The 21,602-nt window shown below is 47.4% G+C and overlaps 1 protein-coding gene across 3 annotated transcripts; it reads left to right on the top strand.

Annotated features, from left to right (window-relative positions):
* Positions 1 to 4,965: 4,965 nt before the first annotated feature.
* On the top strand, positions 4,966 to 21,099 carry DUSP18 (dual specificity phosphatase 18). 3 transcript variants are annotated; one of them, XM_033233258.1, is made up of 3 exons: positions 4,966 to 5,393; positions 9,066 to 9,742; positions 20,856 to 21,099. In XM_033233258.1, exon 2 carries the CDS (start codon positions 9,143 to 9,145, stop codon positions 9,707 to 9,709), a length of 567 nt encoding a protein of 188 aa, XP_033089149.1. In that variant the 5' UTR covers positions 4,966 to 5,393; positions 9,066 to 9,142; the 3' UTR covers positions 9,710 to 9,742; positions 20,856 to 21,099. The 3 variants fall into 3 exon arrangements, with proteins under 3 accessions (XP_033089149.1, XP_033089148.1, XP_033089150.1); XM_033233259.1 differs by lacking the exon at positions 20,856 to 21,099 and adding an exon at positions 8,021 to 8,187 and having other exon boundaries at positions 4,974 to 5,393; positions 9,066 to 9,917; XM_033233257.1 differs by lacking the exon at positions 20,856 to 21,099 and having other exon boundaries at positions 9,066 to 11,666.
* Positions 21,100 to 21,602: the final 503 nt, after the last annotated feature.

Raw genomic sequence — 21,602 nt, 5'->3', positions numbered from 1 at the left:
ATCCAACTTACAAGGGATGTAAAGGACCTCTTCAAGGAGAACTGCAAACCACTGCTCAGTGAAATAAAAGAGGGCACAAACAAATGGAAGAACATACCATGCTCATGGATAGGAAGAATCAATATCGTGAAAATGGCCATACTGCCCAAGGTTATTTATAGATTCAATGCCATCCCCATCAAGCTACCAATGAGTTTCTTCACAGAATTGGAAAAAACTGCTTTAAAGTTCATATGGAACCAAAAAAGAGCCCGCATTGCCAAGACAATCCTAAGTCAAAAGAACAAAGCTGGAGGCATCACGCTACCTGACTTCAAACTATACTACAAGGCTACAGTAACCAAAACAGCATGGTACTGGTACCAAAACAGAGATATAGACCAATGGAACAGAACAGAGTCCTCAGAAATAGTACCACACATCTACAGCCATCTGATCTTTGACAAACCTGAGATAAACAAGAAATGGGGAAAGGATTCCCTATTTAATAAATGGTGCTGGGAAAATTGGCTAGCCATCAGTAGAAAGCTGAAACTGGATCCTTTCCTTACTCCTTATACGAAAATTAATTCAAGATGGATTAGAGACTTAAATGTTAGACCTAATACCATAAAAACCCTAGAAGAAAACCTAGGTAGTACCATTCAGGACATAGGCATGGGCAAGGACTTCATGTCTAAAACACCAAAAGCAACGGCAGCAAAAGCCAAAATTGACAAATGGGATCTAATTAAACTAAAGAGCTTCTGCACAGCAAAAGAAACTACCATCAGAGTGAACAGGCAACCTACAGAATGGAGAAAATTTTTGCAATCTACTCATCTGACAAAGGGCTAATATCCAGAACCTACAAGAACTCAAACAAATTTACAAGAAAAAAACAACCCCATCAAAAAGTAGGCAAAGGATATGAACAGACATTTCTCAAAAGAAGACATGCATACAGCCAACAGACACATGAAAAAATGCTCATTATCACTGGCCATCAGAGAAATGCAAATCAAAACCACAATGAGATACCATCTCACACCAGTTAGAATGGCAATCATTAAAAAGTCAGGAAACAACAGGTGCTGGAGAAGATGTGGAGAAACAGGAACACTTTTACATTGTTGGTGGGATTGTAAACTAGTTCACCCATTATAGAAAACAGTATGGCGATTCCTCAAGGATCTAGAACTAGATGTACCATATGACCCAGCCATCCCATTACTGGGTATATACCCAAAGGATCATAAATCATGCTGCTGTAAAGACACATGCACACGTATGTTTATTGCGGCACTATTCACAATAGCAAAGACTTGGAATCAACCCAAATGTCCATCAGTGACAGACTGGATTAAGAAAATGTGGCACATATACACCATGGAATACTATGCAGCCATAAAAAAGGATGAGTTTGTGTCCTTTGTAGGGACATGGATGCAGCTGGAAACCATCATTCTTAGCAAACTATCACAAGAACAGAAAACCAAACACCACATGTTCTCACTCATAGGTGGGAACTGAACAATGAAATCACTTGGACTCGGGAAGGGGAACATCACACACCGGGGCCTATCATGGGGAGGGGGGAGGGGGGAGGGATTGCATTGGGAGTTATACCTGATGTAAATGACCAGCTGATGGGTGCTGACGAGTTGATGGGTGCAGCACACCAACATGGCACAAGTATACATATGTAACAAACCTGCACGTTATCCACATGTACCCTAGAACTTAAAGTATAATAATAATAAAAATAAATAAATTAAATAAAATTAAATTAAAAAAGATTAAAAAAAAAAAAAAAAAAACCAGAGCAGGGAGAAATAAAAGTGAAGAGTTTGGACAGACATTAGGCTAGTTAATAGGGGAATTCTGGAAGAAGGTTTGGGGAAAGGTTAGAAAAGTGAGGGAGGTGTGGGGTGGACAGGGGTTTTAGGAGACTCTGAAAGGTGAAAGGTGAAAGATGGGGTGGGGTGGGGTAGAATGGAGCCAGGAACTCTGGGTGAAAATATAATAATCTGGTCAAAATGAGGAAATGGTGAAGAGTGGATATACTTCTAGGCACTGCGTTTTCTTTTTTTTTTTTTTTTTTGAGGCGGAGTCTCGCTCTGTCGCCCAGGCTGGAGTGCAGTGGCCGGATCTCAGCTCACTGCAAGCTCCGCCTCCCGGGTTCACGCCATTCTCCTGCCTCAGCCTCCCGAGTAGCTGGGACTACAGGCGCCCGCCATCTCGCCCGGCTAATTTTTTTAAAAATTTTTTTAGTAGAGACGGGGTTTCACCGCGTTAGCCAGGATGGTCTCGACCTCCTGACCTCGTGATCCGCCCGTCTCGGCCTCCCAAAGTTTGCTGGGATTACAGGCTTGAGCCACCGCGCCCGGCCTAGCACTGCGTTTTCACTTTTTGATAATTTAGTTACACCATGAAGTAGTCTTATAAACATATACCTTTAAATGGTTTTGCCCATTTAAAAATAATTCTTGGCCGGGCGCGGTGGCTCAAGCCTGTAATCCCAGCACTTTGGGAGGCCGAGACGGGCGGATCACGAGGTCAGGAGATCAAGACCATCCTGCCTAACACGGTGAAACCCCGTTTCTACTAAAAATACAAAAACTAGCCGGGCGAGGTGGCGGGCGCCTGTAGTCCCAGCTACTCGGGAGGCTGAGGCAGGAGAATGGCGTAAACCCGGGAGGCGGAGCTTGCAGTGAGCTGAGATCCGGCCACTGCACTCCAGCCCGGGCAACAGAGCGAGACTCCGCCTCAAAAAAAAAAAAAATAATAATAATAATAATAATTCTTCAGGATCAGGCACGGTGGCTCAGGCCTCTAATCCCAGCACTTTGGGAGGCCAAGGTGGGCAGATGACTTGAGGTCAGGAGTTTGAGACCAGCCTAGCCAACATGGTGAAACCCCATCTCTACTAAAAATACAAAAATTAGCCGGGTATAGTGGTGAGCACCTGTAATCCCAGCTACTTCAGGAGGCTGAGGCAGGAGAATCGCTGGAACCCAGAAGGCAGAGGTTGCAGTGAGCCAAGATTGTGCCACTGCACTCCAGCCTGGGCAACAGAGCTAGACTCTGTCTCAAAAAAAAAATACTGTTCACATTTTATTTCTAAAATGTGGAAACAAAATGTACAATATGGAAGCAAATTTTGGTATGTCATAAAATACATGTAATTGTGTATGAAACAGACGGGTGGTATATTAGATGGGAGAAAAAAGCAGGTTACTAAAAAGTGAACTTTTGTGATGTATCATTTTTTAAGTATGTTGTAACATATATACATGTGAATGGATTCTGATCAAAATACACCAAAATGTTAACAGTGATTGTCTCTAGCCACTCATACTGCTCGTCTATCTTGTCTTCTTTCTCTTTTATTTCTTTGAGACGGGATCTCACTCTGTCACCCAGGTTGGAGAGTAGTGTGGCACACTCTCAGCTCACTGCAATCTCCACCTCCCAGGCTCACGCGATCCTCCCACCTCAGACTCCCGAGTAGCTGGGACCACAGGTGAGCCACTACGCCCAGCTAATTTTTTGTATTTTTTGTAGAGATGGGGTTTCACCCTGTTGCTCAGGCTGGTCTCAAACTCCTGAGCTCAGGTGATACAACCGCCTCAGTCTCTCAAAGTGAAGTGGTGGGATTACAGGTGTCAGCCACAATGCCTGTCCTTACTTTTCTGTAAGTGTACACTACTTTTATAATTAGGTCAAAAAAGACAACTGTAGAAGGATAAAAAATATTGAAGGACTAGTTTTTCTAATTCATTTTCAGCCTATTTGGAACTAGAGTGTTGTGAATGTTTTTTATTTACAAACTAGTATGAACAACCCAACTTCCCAATCTATCATTTACATTTTTCTGACCCCTATACATAGCCTAGGTATGACGTGATGGAAAAGGCTGGTTTAGAGATCAAGATGCTCCAACACAAACGTCCCCCAAATCCTGAGAGTTTTTTGTTTAAAAAAAAAAACATTAAAACATTTAAAGACACATAAAACTACACCCACTCAGTGGCGCAACAAATTTACCAATACTAGAAGGGGAGTAGGCTGGCAACTACTGGAAATACTCTCTGGAGGAGGCTGGCAACTACTGGAAATATTCTCTTTCAAGCAATAAATAATGGTCATTTTGAACCAAATTGCTTTCCACCTCAAGTCCTCCATGGATGGGAGCCTGGAGCATGCAGTGATGGGGGTTGTGGAATGGAAAGGAGCGTGGGTTTGTGAGGATCAGGGCCAGGCAGAGAGAACTGTGGGCTTTTCCAGGATCACTGGGGAACACAGAGGCTGAGGACTGTGGGTCGGGTTCGAGCTTTGGAGGACCTTGGCCTCTCCAGACTATAAGGAGAGTCAGGGCTCACCACCTAGGGCGCTGGGACCACACGATGGATGTCATGCCTGGGAGACTGAAGGGCCGGAACTGATTCTGAGAAAATGTGGACGGGAGATAGGGATTCCGGGTTCTCCCGGGAGTCTGGGTGATGGAGTTCAGGCCTCAGGGAGTCCGAAGAGCTAGACTGGGAAGGGGCTGGTGCCCGGAGCTGGGAGAACCCCTACGCCGATTACTTAGCCTCGGCCCTATCGAGCGGGCGTTTCGAGCCCGAGGTGGCGCCGGTCCTGTAAATCGTGGAGGATCTCAGGTCCCCTGTGACCGAGGACGTAGTCTGCTGTGTCATGGAGGCTTCCCTGTTCAAGAAACAGTTGGAAGCTGGAGGTCGGTTGGGAACCATGCTTGTTGGGCGCGCGGAGGCCAGTTGGGAACCATGTTCATTGGGAGCGCGGAGGCCGGTGGCTTAGCCATGCTCGTTGGGCGCTCGGGGGCCGGCTGGGAGCCATGTTCGTTGGGCGCACGCAGACCTGGAATTAGTCCCTGGGCGGAGTCTGGAGCCGAGCGCGGCTGGTTGCCTGGGAGAAGCATAAGGGGGCGGGGGCGGGGGCGGGGGGGGGGGGCGTGGAGAGGGTGTCGCACATGCGCACAGAGCCCGGGCGGCTGCGGAAGCGGCGAGATTGTCCTTCGGCTGCAGCCCTGCTGCGACCCGGTCCGTTGCCGTAGAGATGGGCAGGGCTGGATGGAGTAGATTGCGGTGAGCTGAGCTGACACTGCTTCACCACGGGGACTGCAGTGACCCCGGCTTGCCGGCAGGGCGGGTAACCGGTTGAACCAGGGTGGGGCTGCTCAGGGGCGTGGAGCCGAGGCCAGGATTTCTCTGAAGACCCAGCACAAGCGATTCCTTTCTGCGAAGAGATCATTGCTATGGAAACCAAAGCGCTAGGCCAGCGGAGATTGAGGCTCCCGAACGTGACTGGTCTTTCTCCCGAAGAACCTCGCCTGAGGCTTCCGGAAGCGGCTACTTCCTGAACGAACCCGCCCACCCTCCTGAGGGAGAGAGGTAAGACCCTCGTCTTGACACCATGCAGGCGAAGAAACCTGTTCCAATGCCAGCTCCCCCAGGAAACCTACCCGGCCCACCCCTAGAAGTGGTGCCTCGCTCTCCTTAACTCTTGGACTTTGTTCCACGTTCATAACTTAGTATTTGACGAACGCCCCGCGATGTTTGTTCTTTTTTCCCACACATAATAGACCATAAAGATTGGCTTCCTTGCTTTATGACTGAACAAGTCCTTTTCCCCGCTGTGTCTCACCTTCCTCTTATGTAAAATGGAAATATTAAATCTAGACGCCGGTCTGATTAGGTTGCTTTGAAGATCGAACCGGATGAGGGAAGCCAAAGACTTCATAGGCTGTAAAGTGGAGAAACTGAACTGCTACCCAGTTGCTATTTTTTTCTTCTCCTCTCTCCCCGTCAAGCTAAACATTCTTTAGATCTCTTGTGGTTTCTTCAGGCGGTCTTTGCGACTCCCTAGGCTCCAACCTGGAAGAAATCTCTTTACACTTCCCTTTCACAGAGCCCTGCATTTTAACTTCCCTATCAGAAGCAAGAAAAATAGTTACCATTTTTAGAGGGCTTACTCTATGCCAAGCCCTGATAAAACTCTACGTGGGTTATCTCATTTAATTTTACAACATTCTTGTAAGGTAGGTACTGTTATCCTATTTTCAAGCTCTGTCTGCCTGAAATTGCCTGTTTACTATCTGTTTCTCCCGCTAGACTTTGAGCTCTCTGAGAAAAGGGGCCATGCCTGTCTTGTACATTTCAGTATCTCCAACACCTAATACAGTGCCTGATAGATATTTCTTTTCTTTTTTCTTTTTTTTTTTTTTTTTTTTTTGAGACTGAGTCTCGCTCTGTCGCCCAGGCTGGAGTGCAGTGGCCGGATCTCAGCTCACTGCAAGCTCGGCTTCCCGGGTTCACGCCGTTTTCCTGCCTCAGCCTCCCGAGTAGCTGGGACTACAGGCACCCGCCACCTCCCCCGGCTACTTTTTTGTATTTTTTTTAGTAGAGACGGGGTTGCACCGTGTTAGCCAGGATGGTCTCGATCTCCTGACCTCGTGATCCGCCCGTCTCGGCCTCCCAAAGTGCTGGGATTACAGGCTTGGGCCACCGCGCCCAGCCTCTTTTTCTTTTTTTTTAGATGGAGTCTCACACTGTCGCCCAGGCTATAGTGCAGTGGCGCGATCTTGGCTCACTGCAACCTCTACCTCCCGTGTTCAAGCAGTTCTCCTGTCTCAGCCACCTGAGTAGCTGGAACTACAGGCCCATGCCACCATGCCTGGCTAATTTTTGTATTTTTAGGAGAGACGAGGTTTCACCATGTTGGTCAGGCTGGTCTTGAACTCCTGACCTCTGCCCGCCTCAGCCTCCCGAAGTGCTGGGATTATAGGCATGAGCCACCATGCCCAGCCCTGATAGATACTTCTTTACTAGCATGAAAATAACTCCTCCCATCACTACCCTCACCCGCAAGAGCATTGTCACTTCTGCAAACTTTTAGTTGCTGTGGTGAACAGCACATTTCTGTATTCCCGTTACCCACTGGGCACTGGTTTGGGGGGACGTCAATTCACTTCTCTCTGGATTTTCTGATGAGGATCCAGAATATTCCTTAGCATTTAGGCTTCCATCTGGGTTCAGGAGGCTTTTTCTTTGCCCTTCATATCACCTTTATAACAAGCCAGCCCTCTCTGTCCTGCCTGGGATGAGTCTGATGCATTTGAGTCTAGGGCACTGGCAGGTAGGATTTGCCTATCCAACCTTTAGTCTTTCTCTTTAGTAGCCTCAGAACCACCCCCATCCCCATCCAGCCCCTCCCTGGAATTCTAGAGAAACATGGCCAGAGAACTCATTCTTTCCAGAAAAACCTCTCAGAAGGCAGAGTCATAGCTATTGGGAGTCATTTCTTCATTCAACAAATATTTATCAAGCACCTACTTGTGGGGACACAGCGCTTGGCACTAGTTGGTGATAGAGTGGGAGTGAAGACAGACACCGTCATATCCTTAAAGGTTTCACAGTCTGTGGGAGAGACAGACATTCATCAAATAATCAGACAGATCAGGGCAAAACCACATCTTCAGTGTTAGGAAGGAGAGAACACAGGGCTAAGAAAGCCTGGAGCAGAGAGTTGGTCAAACATGAGGGAGGGGTGTGATCTGAGAAGATTTCCCTTAAAACAGTTACCTTTGAGTTGGTATCTTAAGGCTCCTCAGAATTCTGCAGTCTTCTGCTGAATGGACCAGATCAGGATCTGATAAGTTCATAAGGAAAGGGACTGAGAGATCAGCAGAGGCAAAGGCCTCTAGCTGGAGAGGACAGGCTGTCCCTAAGGAACTCTAAGTGGCTCAGTTCACCTGAGGCCCTTCAGAGCATGGGGAAGCCTAATAAGAGGCTGGAGAGACAGGCAGGAGCCAGGTCACAAATGGCCTTGACAGCCAAACTAAGCGGCTCCATCTTATCCTGACAGTGGATAGCCACTGAAATATATTAAGCAGGGAAACAAAACTTTGACTCCTCATTTCTCATGCCTGGTGAAGAGTGCCCTTTGGCCTTGAAAGGCGTGATCTAAATCCAAATGCCCCTATTTCAGTGGGACGTATAAAGATGTCCTGGTTTTGCAGCTTTGTTTAAGACTGAGAAAGTGAGGGTCCGGGAGTCTTAACGAATGCTCCAGGGACCCGGGCCGCACCTGAAGAGCACCAACGACTGCGACTGCGTGGTCCGCGGCGCAGGAAGCAGATCTGCGGCTGAACCTCTATGGCGATTACTTGGTGGCTGAGCCTATCAAGTGAGTGAAGGCAGGGAGTCTGCCTCTCCTTGGGGTGCATTTCCCAGCTCTGCTGCAGGCAGCATGATGCAGGTGTGGCAGGTCTTCCTGAGGCTCTGCTGCCTCTCTGTGCTTGCCCGTGGGGTTGCTGTGGTGCCCATTATGCTGACTTCAGGAGGCTTTCAGCCACTCCCTTTCCCAGGCCCTCTTCAGAGGCAAGGTGCGGGAGCATATCTAACAATTTAGGACTTTGTATTTGACATCAGCTTCACATGGGCATATCCTATCTCTTTAAAGAGATTGTTCTTAGGAGGGGAAAATGGGGACCCTCCCTACTCTTATACCAACCTCCTCAGTGACTGCCAGCACAATCGGCTCTGGTTCCATGCCACTGGCTCAGGGCCTTATGATTTGGGCATAAAGTCAGAAGACTGAGGAGGAAGACTGTACAAGTGGTTCGCACTCAGAGGGACTGGAAGGAAGGAGAGAATTTGGAAGAGCAGCAAGAAGAGGGCTGTGTGAGCTTAAATGGAGAGTCAGACCAGGGCACAGCTGAGGGACACAAGTCATCTGCCCAGCTAGAACTGTGGGACCCCTCAAGGGAGGCCTCAAGTGCCAGACTTGGGGACCTGCCCTTTGTCCTATAGGGCAGTGCACATTAGACCACCTGAGAAGCAAGCTAAAAATGCAGATTCATGCTCTTCCACCTGAGAGTCTGACTCTGGGTTTGGAGAGGGACCTGGGTATCAGTGCTTTAAATGAATTTTCTGGGTAATTCTGCTGTGATGATCAGAGGACTACCGTGGGGAATGCTATAGGCCTATCCATCCATTTCCCAGGATCCTCTGGATTTGGCCCTCTGGGTACCTGCCCTCTAAACATCCTCTCCCTCCCTGCAGTTTTCCATGGACACAGCCTAGCAGAAAGACGAAACCTTCATACTTCGCTGACTGCTGACTGCTGACTGACCGCCTTGATGACAGCACCCTCGTGTGCCTTCCCAGTTCAGTTCCGGCAGCCCTCAGTCAGCGGCCTCTCGCAGATAACCAAGAGCCTGTATATCAGCAATGGTGTGGCCGCCAACAACAAGCTCCTGCTGTCTAGCAACCAGATCACCATGGTCATCAATGTCTCAGTGGAGGTAGTGAACACCTTGTATGAGGATATCCAGTACATGCAGGTACCTGTAGCTGATGCCCCTAACTCACGTCTCTGTGACTTCTTTGACCCTATTGCTGACCATATCCACAGCGTGGAGATGAAGCAGGGCCGTACTCTGCTGCACTGCGCTGCTGGTGTGAGCCGCTCAGCCGCCCTGTGCCTCGCCTACCTCATGAAGTACCACGCCATGTCCCTGCTGGACGCCCACACGTGGACCAAGTCATGCCGGCCCATCATCCGACCCAACAGTGGCTTTTGGGAGCAGCTCATCCACTATGAGTTTCAGTTGTTTGGCAAGAATACCGTGCACATGGTCAGTTCCCCAATGGGAATGATCCCTGACATCTATGAGAAGGAAGTCCGTTTGATGATTCCACTGTAAGCCATCCCACCAGCCCCTGCATTGGAGTCAGAGGTACAGATCTATTGTTGATCCTACACCAAGATCCAAACTTGAACATTCTACTTTTGTTTATACAGAAAAAAACAGATGATGCCTTTTATGAGCACAAGGAAAAAGAGTTGCCGTAGCTTTTAACTTTATAATCCGTTTTTTTAAAGAGTGAACTCACTGGTTGTGAAATGGTGAAGGTTAATTTTCTGCCCTGTGAGTGACAGGCCTCTGTTGGCCAGGGGATAGGTTGAGGCAGATGATGCCCAGAAGAAAGAGGCCAGCACCCACTGCACATGGCAGGCCTGGAATCCTGCATCCCTCCCCAAAACCGAGTGACCCAGGAATGAATCTGCTACAATTCCAGCTCGTTCTTCCACACCCAGAGCCAGAACCTTAAGCATCATGGTACCTCTTGCGCTTCTCACAGTAAGTGCCAATCTACTAGATAAATGGCCTTCAGGCAGTGCTCCAGGAATCCTGGGGGGTCCCAGGCCACCTGTGCTTCCACCTTCACTACAAGTGGCCCAATTCTGGTTTTCTAGGTTGTACTTATGCATAAGGTAGTTTTTAAAGAAAACATTCCACTGTTTAATTTTTTCTTTCTTTTTTTGAGATCATCTTGCTCTGTCACCCATGCTAGAGTGCAGTAGTGTGATGATGGCTCACTGTAGCCACAACCTCTCAGGATCAAGTAATCCTCTTTACCTTAGCCTCCTGAGTGGCTGAGACTACAGATGTGTGCCACCATGCCCGCCTCATTTTTTTTCTTTTTTTTAGAGATGAGGTTTTACTATGTTGCCCAGACTGGTCTCAAACTCCTGGCCTCAGGCAGTCCTCCTGCCTCAGCCACTGCACCCGGATACCACTGTATAAAAAATATAAAAAAAAAAAAAATTGTGAGTGCTATTGTACATGGCAAAGTTTCAAAGCGCTCTTGGCCATCCCTCACCAAACTTTGACGAAAGATGGTGTTGGTCCCCTTCTCCAGGGCACATGAGAAAAACAGGCCTGACATCAGGCTTCAGGGGTTCCTCTCACAGGCTTTGGCTTGGAAGGCTGGAGCTTTGGACCAATGCCCAGCCCTGTCACCTCCTCTTCATGCGACCTGGACCCCTGGGAGCATCACTGTCCTCATCGGTCCAGTGACAACCCTTTTCTCACAGAGTTGTCATGAAGATTCAACAATTTCTTGGCAGAATGCCTGGCACATGGTGTGTGCTTAGTGCCAATGGCAGCTCTCATCGTGAATGATAGACTTCTAACGCTGCTGGTCCCAGGTCAGCACACACAGCCTCATAATGGCATCTCTCCTTTCTGTGCACAGCCCTTTATTGTTAGAAAGTACTGTTCCAAAAAGTTACCCTGTGTAAAAGAAAAAAAATGGTTTAAGTCCTTTCAGACCCTACCTCAGAGGAGGCCTAGACTTAGAGCCTTTTGAGAGCTTCCATCTTGTTTAGGCGCAATCTAGGGGTCCTGAAGCAAGGAGCACAATTCCAGTGTCCCCCAACTACTTCTAAACAGTGATTGCAGCCTTGTTAAGAATCAATATGAAAACTTGGCACCCCGGCTGACTACTGGGATTCATAAGGGGGCAGTGTCAAAGGGACTAACGTGCGGACTCCATCAGTAGGCCCTGGAATTCAGGATTGTTCACATCCCCTCGGTGCCAAGGACCTGGCTCAAGACCACCTGTTCTGATCCAGAGGTTTTCAGCAAACAGCATTTGAAACAGAAGCACGGCTGCTCTGTTTGACACCGAACTGTGGCTCCAGATTCCAGTGGAAGCCAAATGCTTTTTCTTTTACAGCTGGGTGCCTGTAATCCCAGTTACTTGGGAGATGAGGCAGGAGAATCACTTGAACCTGGGAGGCAGAGGTTGCAGTGAAATGAGATTGCACCATTGCACTCCAGCCTGGGCAACAAGAATGAGACTCCATCTCAAAAAAATAAAAAAGGGAAAAGAAAAGAAAAAAAAGAAATGCCTGGGACCAGAAATATTTGGATTATTTTCAGGTTAATATTTGCTTTACCTGCAGCAAATACTAGTTGAGCATCCCAACTCGAAAATCCAAAATGCTTAAATGAGTATTTCCTTTGAAGTCATTTCAGCTCTCAAAAAGTTTTAGATTTTGAGCATTTCAGATTTTTGGATTTGAGATCCATGAATGGGTCTCAAACTATATTTCACTTGGGCGGGCTGTTGTTGTTTTTTTCCAGTTGCTCATTGTTAGTATATAGAAATACAATTGAGGCCGGGCGTGGCGGCTCGTGCCTGTAATGCCAGCACTTTGGGAGGTGGAGGTGGCCAGATCACTTGAGGTCAAGTGTTCGAGACCAGCCTGGCCAACATGGCAAAAGCCTCGTCTCTCCTAAAAATACAAAAGTTAGGGCGTGGTGGCAAGTGCCTGTAATTCCAGCTACTGAGATTAGAGGCTGAGACAGGAGAATTACTTGAACTTGGGAGGCAGAGGTTGCAGCAAGCCAAGGTCACAACATTGCACTCCCACCTGGGCAACAGAGCAAGACTCCATCTCAAAAAAAAAAAAGAAAAAAAATTGATCTATGCCTTCTGGCCCCCATGGTTTTTTCTCAGAAATCCAGAGGCATTCTAACTATTGTTTCCCAACAGGTAATGCTTTGTTTTTCCCCAGCTGCTTTTTAAGATTTTCTCCTTGTCTTTGGTTCTCATCCGTTTGACTATGATGTATATGGCCATGGATTTCTTTGGGTTATCCTTATCAGAGTTCACAGAGCCACCTGACTGTGTTTCAGAGATCTGGGAAGTTCTCAGCTATGATTTCTTCAAATATTGTTTTCTGCACCATACTGTCCTTACTTCTGTGTCACTGATAATATGAACATTAGACCTTTTGACATTGTCCATGAATTCCTGAGACTATTTATTTAAAAAATTTTTTTTTCTCTAGATGGGTGTGGTGGCATGCACCTATAGTCCCAGCTGTTTGTTGGGGCTGAAGTGAGAGATCACTTGAGCCCAGGAGGTCAAGGCTGCAGTGAGCCAATATTGCGCCACTGCACTCCAGCCTGGGTGACAAAGTGAGACCCTGTTTCAAAAAAAAAAAAAAAAAAATTTTTTTTTTTTCCTCTCTGCTGGTCATTTTGGATAATGAGCAGTTTACTCTTGGTGCTGTAACAAATTACCACAAACTTGGTGGCTTAGTGGCTTAAAACAACATCCATATATTTTCTCACAATTTCTGTAGGTCAGAAGTTTGATTGGACTTGACTAGTCCTCTGCTTAAAGTCTCACAAGGTCAAAATCACGTTTCATAGGGCCAAAACCAAATGTGTTTTTCCCTGGAGGCTCTGAGGAAGAATTTGCTTCCATGTTCATTTGGGTTCTTGGCTGAATTTAGTTCATTGCAGTGGTAGGGTAGAGGACCCTGTTTTCTTAGCTGTCAGCTGGGGGCTGGCCTTTTCTCCGTAGAAGCTGCCCACACGCTGGTGCTTTCTGTGTGTCCCCCTCCAGAAATAGCTTGAATTCTTCTCACACTTTAAATACCTCTAACTTGGCCGGGCGCGGTGCCTCAAGCCTGTAATCCCAGCACTTTGGGAGGCCGAGACGGGCGGATCACAAGGTCAGGAGATCGAGACCATCCTGGCTAACATGGTGAAACCCCGTCTCTACTAAAAATACAAAAAGCTAGCCGGGCGAGGTGGTGGCGCCTGTAGTCCCAGCTACCCGGGAGGCTGAGGCAGGAGAATGGCGTGAACCTGGGAGGCGGAGCTTGCAGTGAGCTGAGATCCAGCCATAGCACTCCAACCTGGGTGACAGAGCGAGACTCCGTCTCAAATAAATAAATAAGTAAATACCTCTAACTTTTCCTTCTGTTACATCTAAGTCCAGCCAAAGAGACTCACTCTGCTTTAAAAGACTCGTGTGATTAGAATGAGCCCACTAAAATAAAAAGAAAATCAGTTATATCTGCATAAGTTACATCTGCAGTCTCCTTTGTCATATAAAGTAACATTCACATTTTCCAGGGAATAGGTCAGAAACATCATTTCCAAATCTTGATGCTTATGTTTTCTTAGTTGTAAAATTCTTATTTAGCCTGTAATCCCTCCAGTTTGGGAGGCTGAGGCAGGTGGATCACCTGAGGTCAGGAGTTTGAGAACAGCCTGGTCAACATGGTGAAACCCTGTCTATTCTACTAAAAATACAAAAGTTAGCCAGGCATGGTGGCACGTGCCTATAGTCCCAGCTACTCCAGAGGCTTAGGAGAATCATTGAACCCAGGAGGCGGTGGTTGCACCACTGTACTTCAGCCTGGGTGACAAGAGCGAAACTCCATCTCAATGAATAAATAAATAAATAAGTATTAAAATAAAAAAAGAAACATTTAAAAAAATAATAAAATTCCTATTAGATTGTTTTCTTTGTCCTCTATTTCTCCGTTAAGACTTTCCATCTTTCATTTTTAAAGTCTTTTTCTGGGCTGGACTTGGTGGCTCATGCCTATAATCCCAGTATTTTGGGAGGCTGAGGCGGGTGGATTACCTGAGGTCAGGAGTTCGAGACCAGCCTGACCAACATGTTGAAACCCCGTCTCTAAAAATGCAAAAAATTAGCTGGATGTGGTGGCAGGCACCTGTAATCACAGCTACCCGGAAGGCTGAGACAGGAGAATCGCTTGAACCCAGGAGGTGGAGGTTGCAGTGAGCTGAGATCACGCTATTGAACTCGAGCCTGAGCAACAAAAGTGAAACTCCATTGTCTTTCTCTGATAATTCCAACATCTGGGTCATCTCAGGGTCCAGACTTTCGTCATTCTTTGTGTGTAATTTTGATTGTATCCCAGGCATTTTGAGCAGGTCTTGTTTAAATCCCACGGAAAATGTCAGGTTTTTGTTTTAGGAGGCAGTTGACCCTCTTAGGTTCAGTTCTGATCTGTCTCCTGTGGGCTGTTGTAGTTCCAATATCAGTTCAGTTTCAAAGCCTTTGCCATGTAAATCAGAACAGTCCTAAGCTTATGCCACCCAGTGACCAGTCTGAAACCTGGGTGTTCTGCCTAATAGTTCAGTTCTCATTCACTGGAATACTGTTTAGAGTCAGATGTATGCATGTGAGCCTACACATTCATGTGCAACTTAATGGGATCTATTTCACAAGCTCTCTCCTGTCCACATTCTCGCCCACACTCTCCAGCTTTCAAGACCCCTCATTTTCCTGGCCCTTTAGCTACAAATTGGGACCTTTAGTCTCCCCGCTCTGTTACGTACCTTCCATGGCGGGGTGTGCTCTTGGGCCAGGTGACAGGATGAAAAGAGAAAAAAGGCAACGGAGATTCCCCTCTTCTACTTTTCAGATCGCAGATGCTTTGGACAGATGAAAGGATTCTGCTCTGTCAGAGTATTAGGTGCTTTTCTGGCTGCCACTGCTACTGCTGCTACCAAAAAAAAAAAAAAATTGCTGGAGACAGAGTCTCACTGTGTTGCCCAGGCTGGTCTCAAACTCCTGGCCTCAGCATCCCAAAGTTCTGGGATTACAGGCATGAACGACTGCACCCAGCCTTGTTAATATTTCTTTTTCAGAGTCCTCAGATGCATTCTTTTTTTTTTTTTTTTGAGAAGGAGTCTCCCTCTGTCGCCCAGGCTGGAGTGCAGTGGCACGATCTCTGCTCACTGCAAGCTCCGCCTCCCGGGTTCACATCATTCTCTTGCCTCAGCCTCCCTAGAAGTTGGGACTACAGGCGCCCACCACCACGCCTGGCTAATTTTTTTTTGTATTTTTAGTAGAGACGGGGTTTCACCGTATTCGCCAGGATGGTCTCGATCTCCTGATCTCATGATCCACCTGCTTCGGCCTCCCAAAGTGCTGGGATTACAGGTGTGAGCCACCACGCCCGGCCGTCAGATGCATTCTTTCCAGGGCTTTTAGTTGCAGCCAGTGGGAGACACAGACTATGCTTAATCTATCTATCTTAGAACTGGAACCCTGAGGACTTACTTTTTTTTTTTAACTAAAAAAAAAATTTTTTTGAGATGGTCTTATTCTGTTGCCCAGGCTAGATACCATGGTGTGATCACCACTCACTGCAGCCTCAACCTCCCAGCCTCCAGTGATCCTCTTACCTCAGCCTCCTGAGTAACTGGAACTTAGAGGCACTCACCACCATACCTAGCTAATTATTATTATTTTTTGAGATGGAGTCTCACTCTGTCGCCCAGGCTGGAGTGCAGTGGCACAATCTCAGCTTGTTGCAAGCTCCACCTCCTGGGTTCACACCATTCTTCTGCCTCAGCCTCCCGAGTAGCTGGGACTACAGGCGCCCGCCACCACGCCCGGCTAATTTTCTGTACTTTTAGTAGAGATGGGGTGTCACCATGTTAGCCAGGATGGTCTCGATTTCCTGACCTAGTGATCTGCCTGCCTCGGCCTCCCAAAGTGCTGGGATTACAGGCGTGAGTCATCACGCCTGGCCTATTTTTTAAATCTTTTAAAAATTTTTTTAGAGACAGGGTCTCACCATGTTGCCCAGGCTGGTCTCAAATTCCTGGGCTCAAGTGATCTACCTGTCTTGGCTTCCCAAAGTGCTGGGATTATAGGCATGACCCACTACACCCGGCCAGAATTTTTTTTTTTTTTTTTTTTTTTTTTGAGACAGAGTCTTGCTCTGTCACCCAGGCTAAAGTGCAATGGCCTGATCTCGGCTCACTGCAATCTCCGCCTCCTGGGTTCAGGCAGTTCTGCCTCAGCCTCCCAAGTAGCTGAGATTACAGGTGCCTGCCACCATGCCCAACTAATTTTTTTTTTTTTTTCGTATTTTTAGTAGAGACAGGGTTTCACCATGTTGGCCAGGCTGGTCTCAAACTCCTGACCTCAGGTGATCCACCCACCTCAGCCTCCCAAAGTGCTGGGATTACAGGTGTGAGCCACTGCACCCAGCCCAGAAATTCATTTTACATGCTCATTCGTAGAAAAAGGAAAAGGAAAACAAATATGGTCCAGCCACAATATCCCTGTCTTCCTAACCAAGTCAACATGTTAGTATTGTGATCTAGGTCCTTCCTCCTGAGCATTTTTTCATAGTTGAGTAAACATAATTTTCATTCCTCCTTTTTTAAGTTTTAATCACTTTTTATATTTTTATACAAAATAGAGATAGGGTTTCACTATGTTGGCCACACTGGTCTCGAACTCCTGGGCTCAAGTGATCCTTCCTCCTCAGCCTCCCAAAGTGCTGGGATTACAGGCATGAGCCACTGGGCCCAGCCATTCCTCCTTTCTAACTCTCTTTTTAAATATTCAGAATTGGACATGATGAGACCAGGATTTCATCTCCTAAGTGGGAGAGGTTAAGGTTGAGGGCTTTTGAGAGGGTCCACGTCCTTTTCCCAAACAGTTCACGCTGTTCTTTTGGACTCAGAGTAGAGCAACCTTTTACTCAGACAACCTAGGAAGAAGGTCATGTTGAGATTTGAATGCAGTCCTATAGTAGGGGAGAAAGAAATGGTCCCATAGCCTAACACCCTGGCTTAGAACAGGGATTCTAGGCCTCTGTTTGATTACATGAACCTTTAACATTCTCCAAAAGTGAGGAATCACTTTCTTTCCAAAGTCAATTAAATTTGGTTTGAGAAGTTTCTGTGAAGTTTATAATGCCCTGTCAGATAAACAGGAACATGCTGCCCTGAGGATTTCTCGGAATGACCAATGTTGAGATGGTGATCTAATTACAAATCCCAGGGACAGGTAGCTCTTGACCTTGAAGCACACAGCCCTGCTTCCCTATCCTGGGATGTTAAATCTAAATGTTCTTAGAGGCCAAGTGCAGTGGCTCATGCCTGTAATCCCAGCAATTTGGGTGGCTGAGGCAGGAGGATCACTTGAGCTTGGGAATTTGCTATCAGCCTGGGCAACATAGTGAGGCTCCTTCTCTACAAAAAGTTAAAAAAAAAAAAAAGCCCAGCATGGTGGTGCACACCTGTAGTCCCAGCTACTCAGAAGGCTGAGGTGGGAGGATCGCTTGAGCCCAAGGAAGTCAAGGCTGCATTGAGCTATGATGGCACCACTGCACTGCGTCCTCGGCAACAGAGCGAGACCCTTTTGCCCAGGATGCAGTGCAGTGGTGCCTCCATAAATGAATAAAAATAAGAAAAAAAAAAAAGTCCTAAGAATCCATGATTTTCCACCTCTGGATCGCAGCCCAATATCACCTAAGAAGGAGCTTGGGATGAATGTTGAGAGGTGTGGATTGTCATCCTGACTCTTTCACCTCTTGGCTTTGACTTCAGCCAGACCCTGGAATTTTTCTGAAATGTTGCTTACTCTGTAAAATGGGAATTAATGCCACCCGTGCATAAGAAGGTACCCCACAGACCTCTATTTACAGAAAGCAAAATTGACTATGGGCTCCCAACTGTGACGCTGAAGTCCATCATCATGTTTATACTGAAACCAGATTTCCTTCAGACTCCTTCTAGCTAGTTCCTGGGTATAGAAGGAATACTAAGGCAGGCCCATTTCTGGGAGACAAGCTAGATGTGCCCTTGGCAAAATATTTGTAATTACTTTTCCTGGGGGAAAAAAAAGATATTTTGTTGACTGAGCTGGGTAATGCCAGGCTAGTGGCTTCTTCTTTTCTTTTTCTTTTCTTTTCTTTCTTTCTTTTTTTTTTTTTTCCCACCCTGTTACCCAGACTGGAGTGCAGTAGTGTAATCATGACCCACTATAGCCTCCCACCTCAGCCTCCCAAGTAGCTGGGACTATAGGCTCTCTCCTGGGCTTCCTGACGGCCATGGTGGCTAAGAAGGCCCAAAGGTGGTGATCATACACTGCGGGGACATCAACATTTCTGGCAATGTCCATAGAAACAAGTTGAAGTACCTGGCCTTCCTCCCCAAGCACATAAACAGCAACCCTTCCCGATGCACCTGCCACTTCTGGGCCCCCACCACTTCCAGGTCCCCAGCCGCATCTTCTGGTAGACAGCGGGGCAAGGAGACCAAGGAGGCCAGGCCGCCCGGGACTACTTCAAGGTGTGTAATGGCATCCCACCGCCCTATGACGAAAAAGCGGGTGATGGTTCCTGCTGCCTTCCAGGTCATGCATCTGAAGCCTGCAAGGAAGTTTGCCTACCTGGGGCACCTGGCTCACAAGGTTGGCTGGAAGTACCAGACAGTGACAGCCGCCCTCTAGGAGAAGAGGAAGAAGGCCAAGACCCACTACCGGAGTAAGAAACAGCTCACGAGATGGCCGGGCACGGGGGCTCACGCCTGTAATCCCAGAACTTTGGGAGGCGGAGGTGGATGGATCACGAGGTCAGAAGATCGAAACCATCCTGGCTAACAACGGTGAAACCCCGTCTCTACCAAAAAAAAAAACAAAAAAAAAAATACAAAAAAATATCCGGGCGTGGTGGCGGGCACCTGTAGTCCCAGCTGCTCAGGAGACTGAGGCAGGAGAATGGCGTGAACCCGGGAGGCGGAGCTTGCAGTGAGCCGAGATCACGCCACTGCACTCCAGCCTCTGCGACAGAGCAAGACTCCGTCTCAAAAAAAAAAAAAAAAGAAACCAGCTCATGAGGCTACAGAAACAGGCCGAAAAGAACGTGGAGAAGGAAACATAAATACACAGATGTACTCAAGACCCATGGACTCGTGCTCTGAGCCCAATAAATACTGTTTATTCCTCAATAAATAAAAACAGGGAACGTTGCTTTGGCTTGATTGATTTTGGGCTCCAGCATAACAAGGGTTCTCCTCCAGAGAAAGTCTAAACATACAAACAAATTCCCAGCCTAGGCAGCAGGTGCAGCTGGGATGCTGGCAGTGTTTAGAGGAGGGAGGCGGCCAGGCATGGTGGCTTAGGGCTGTATCCCAAGCACTTTGGGAGGCCGAGGTGGGCGGATCAGCCTGGCCAACGTGGTGAGACCTAGTCTCTACTAAAATACAAAAAAATTAGCCGGGTGTGGTGGTGTGCACTTGTAGTTCCAGCTACTCAGGAGGCTGAGGCAGGAGAATCGCTTGAACCCAGGAGGCGGAGGTTGCAGTGAGCTGAGATCACACCACTGCACTCCAGCCTGGGCGACAGAGCAAGACTCTGTCTCAAAAAAAAAAAGAGGAGGAAGGGGGCACATGAGGGTTGTGGTAGTCGGGATAGGATAGGGCTGCAGGAGACCTAGACACTGAAAGACGTAAGCAGGCATAGAGAACAGGGGTGGTCCCCAGTAGCCAAAGGGTTCAGGGCAGTGGGGTAGGCTTAGAAACTTCAGAACATCCAGGGCTTCAAATACCAGACCAGGGAGCCCAGGCCTTGTCCTGCCAGTGGTGGGGAGCACAGAAGGCAGGCACTAGCCTTCACTGAGCAAACATCTATTAAGTGCATGCTGCGGGCGAGGACTGTGCAGTACTTGGTTAGGGAGGATGCAGAGGTGTGGCTGACAAGACCCCACCCAGAACAGAATGCTCCCAGGCTAATTCCTCATAGGGCTCCAGGCTATGTCCTCAAGTCCTCAATCACTCACTCAACAGATACTCACTGATATGGTAGCTAGCCTCAGAGATGTCCTCAGTAATCTTCCTGGTAGTCCTGCCCTTGTGTAGTCAATGTGGGAAGGGCTCATATTAAATAGACTTGTAACCAATAAGATACTGGAGAAATGACAAGAGTGTGACCTTTGAGATTAGATTTAAAAGGACTTTGTGGTTTCTGGCTGTCCTGAATCACTCACTCTGGTGGACACTACTATGTGTTGAGGACACTCAAGGGGCCCTATGGAGAAGCCCCCATGGCAAGGAACTGAGGCCTCCTGCCAACAGCCACATGAATGCCCCATTTCAAATGTAAATCTGAAACCACTTTGCAAAATTGTGACTGATACAGTGAAAGAGATCTAACTTAATCGACTCCATCTTGCTTCTAACCTCCAAGTTGTCTTTGTTCATTCCTGGGCATAGGCTGAACTAACATTTGGAGAAACCTAGTTTATAGATTAAAATGAAGATGATAACAGCCCTTTCCCAAAGCAGACCTCTTTCTTGCCTAGGGAGGGACTAGATTGCCTATATAGGACTAACAGCCACAAGATTAGAAATTATGGTTTAGGAGTCATGCAGCTGGAGGCTGCAAGATTCTGACCCTCTCTAAACTGCTCGCGATATTTTGCAGATCCTGTGCCTGATGGATCAGCTGGCACCACCCAGATGGATAAACTAGCTCATCTGATCTTGTGGCCCCCACCCAGGAACTGGGCACTAGAAGACAGCTTCAGCATCCTAGGATTTCATCCCTGACCAATCAGCACTCTTGTCTCACTGGCTTCCCCCAACCCACCAAGTTGTCCTTAAAAACTCTGCTCCCTGAATGGTCGGGGAGACTGATTTCAGTAATAATAAAACTCTGGTCTCCTGCACAGCAGGCTGTGTGTGAATTACTCTTTCTGTATTGGCAATTCCCGTCTTGATAAATCGGCTTTGTCTAGGCAGTGGGCAAAGTGAACCCATTGGGGGATCACAAGTCCTCCAGCCCCAGCCAAGCTTTCAGATGACTGAAGCTCAGGTCAACATCTTGACTACAACTTCATGAGAAACTCAACCAGAACCAACCCACTAAGCCACTCCCGAATTCCTGATCCACTGAAACTGAGATACTACATGTTTGTTGCTCTAAGCCATAAGGTTTTGAGATTAATAGTTATTCTAAATCAATACAACCGATACCCACTCTGCCCCAACACTGTCCCCACGGTCATGTAGTTACCTAGACCACAACAACAGGTCTTCCCTAATCTCCTTGCCTCCTGTCTCGAGCCCCTCCAATTTTTTCTCTACATAGGGTCTGTCATGTGCGTCCGTGGCTCAAAACCTGTCGTGGGCCTCCATTAAGTGGCCCTCAGTTAAGTATTTTGTGCTATTT

The sequence above is a fragment of the Trachypithecus francoisi genome, unplaced genomic scaffold (genome assembly GCF_009764315.1).
Source record: "Trachypithecus francoisi isolate TF-2019V2 unplaced genomic scaffold, Tfra_2.0 Lachesis_group14, whole genome shotgun sequence".
NCBI classification, from domain to species: Eukaryota; Metazoa; Chordata; class Mammalia; order Primates; family Cercopithecidae; genus Trachypithecus; species Trachypithecus francoisi.
This window is presented reverse-complemented; position numbering and strand designations above follow the sequence as displayed.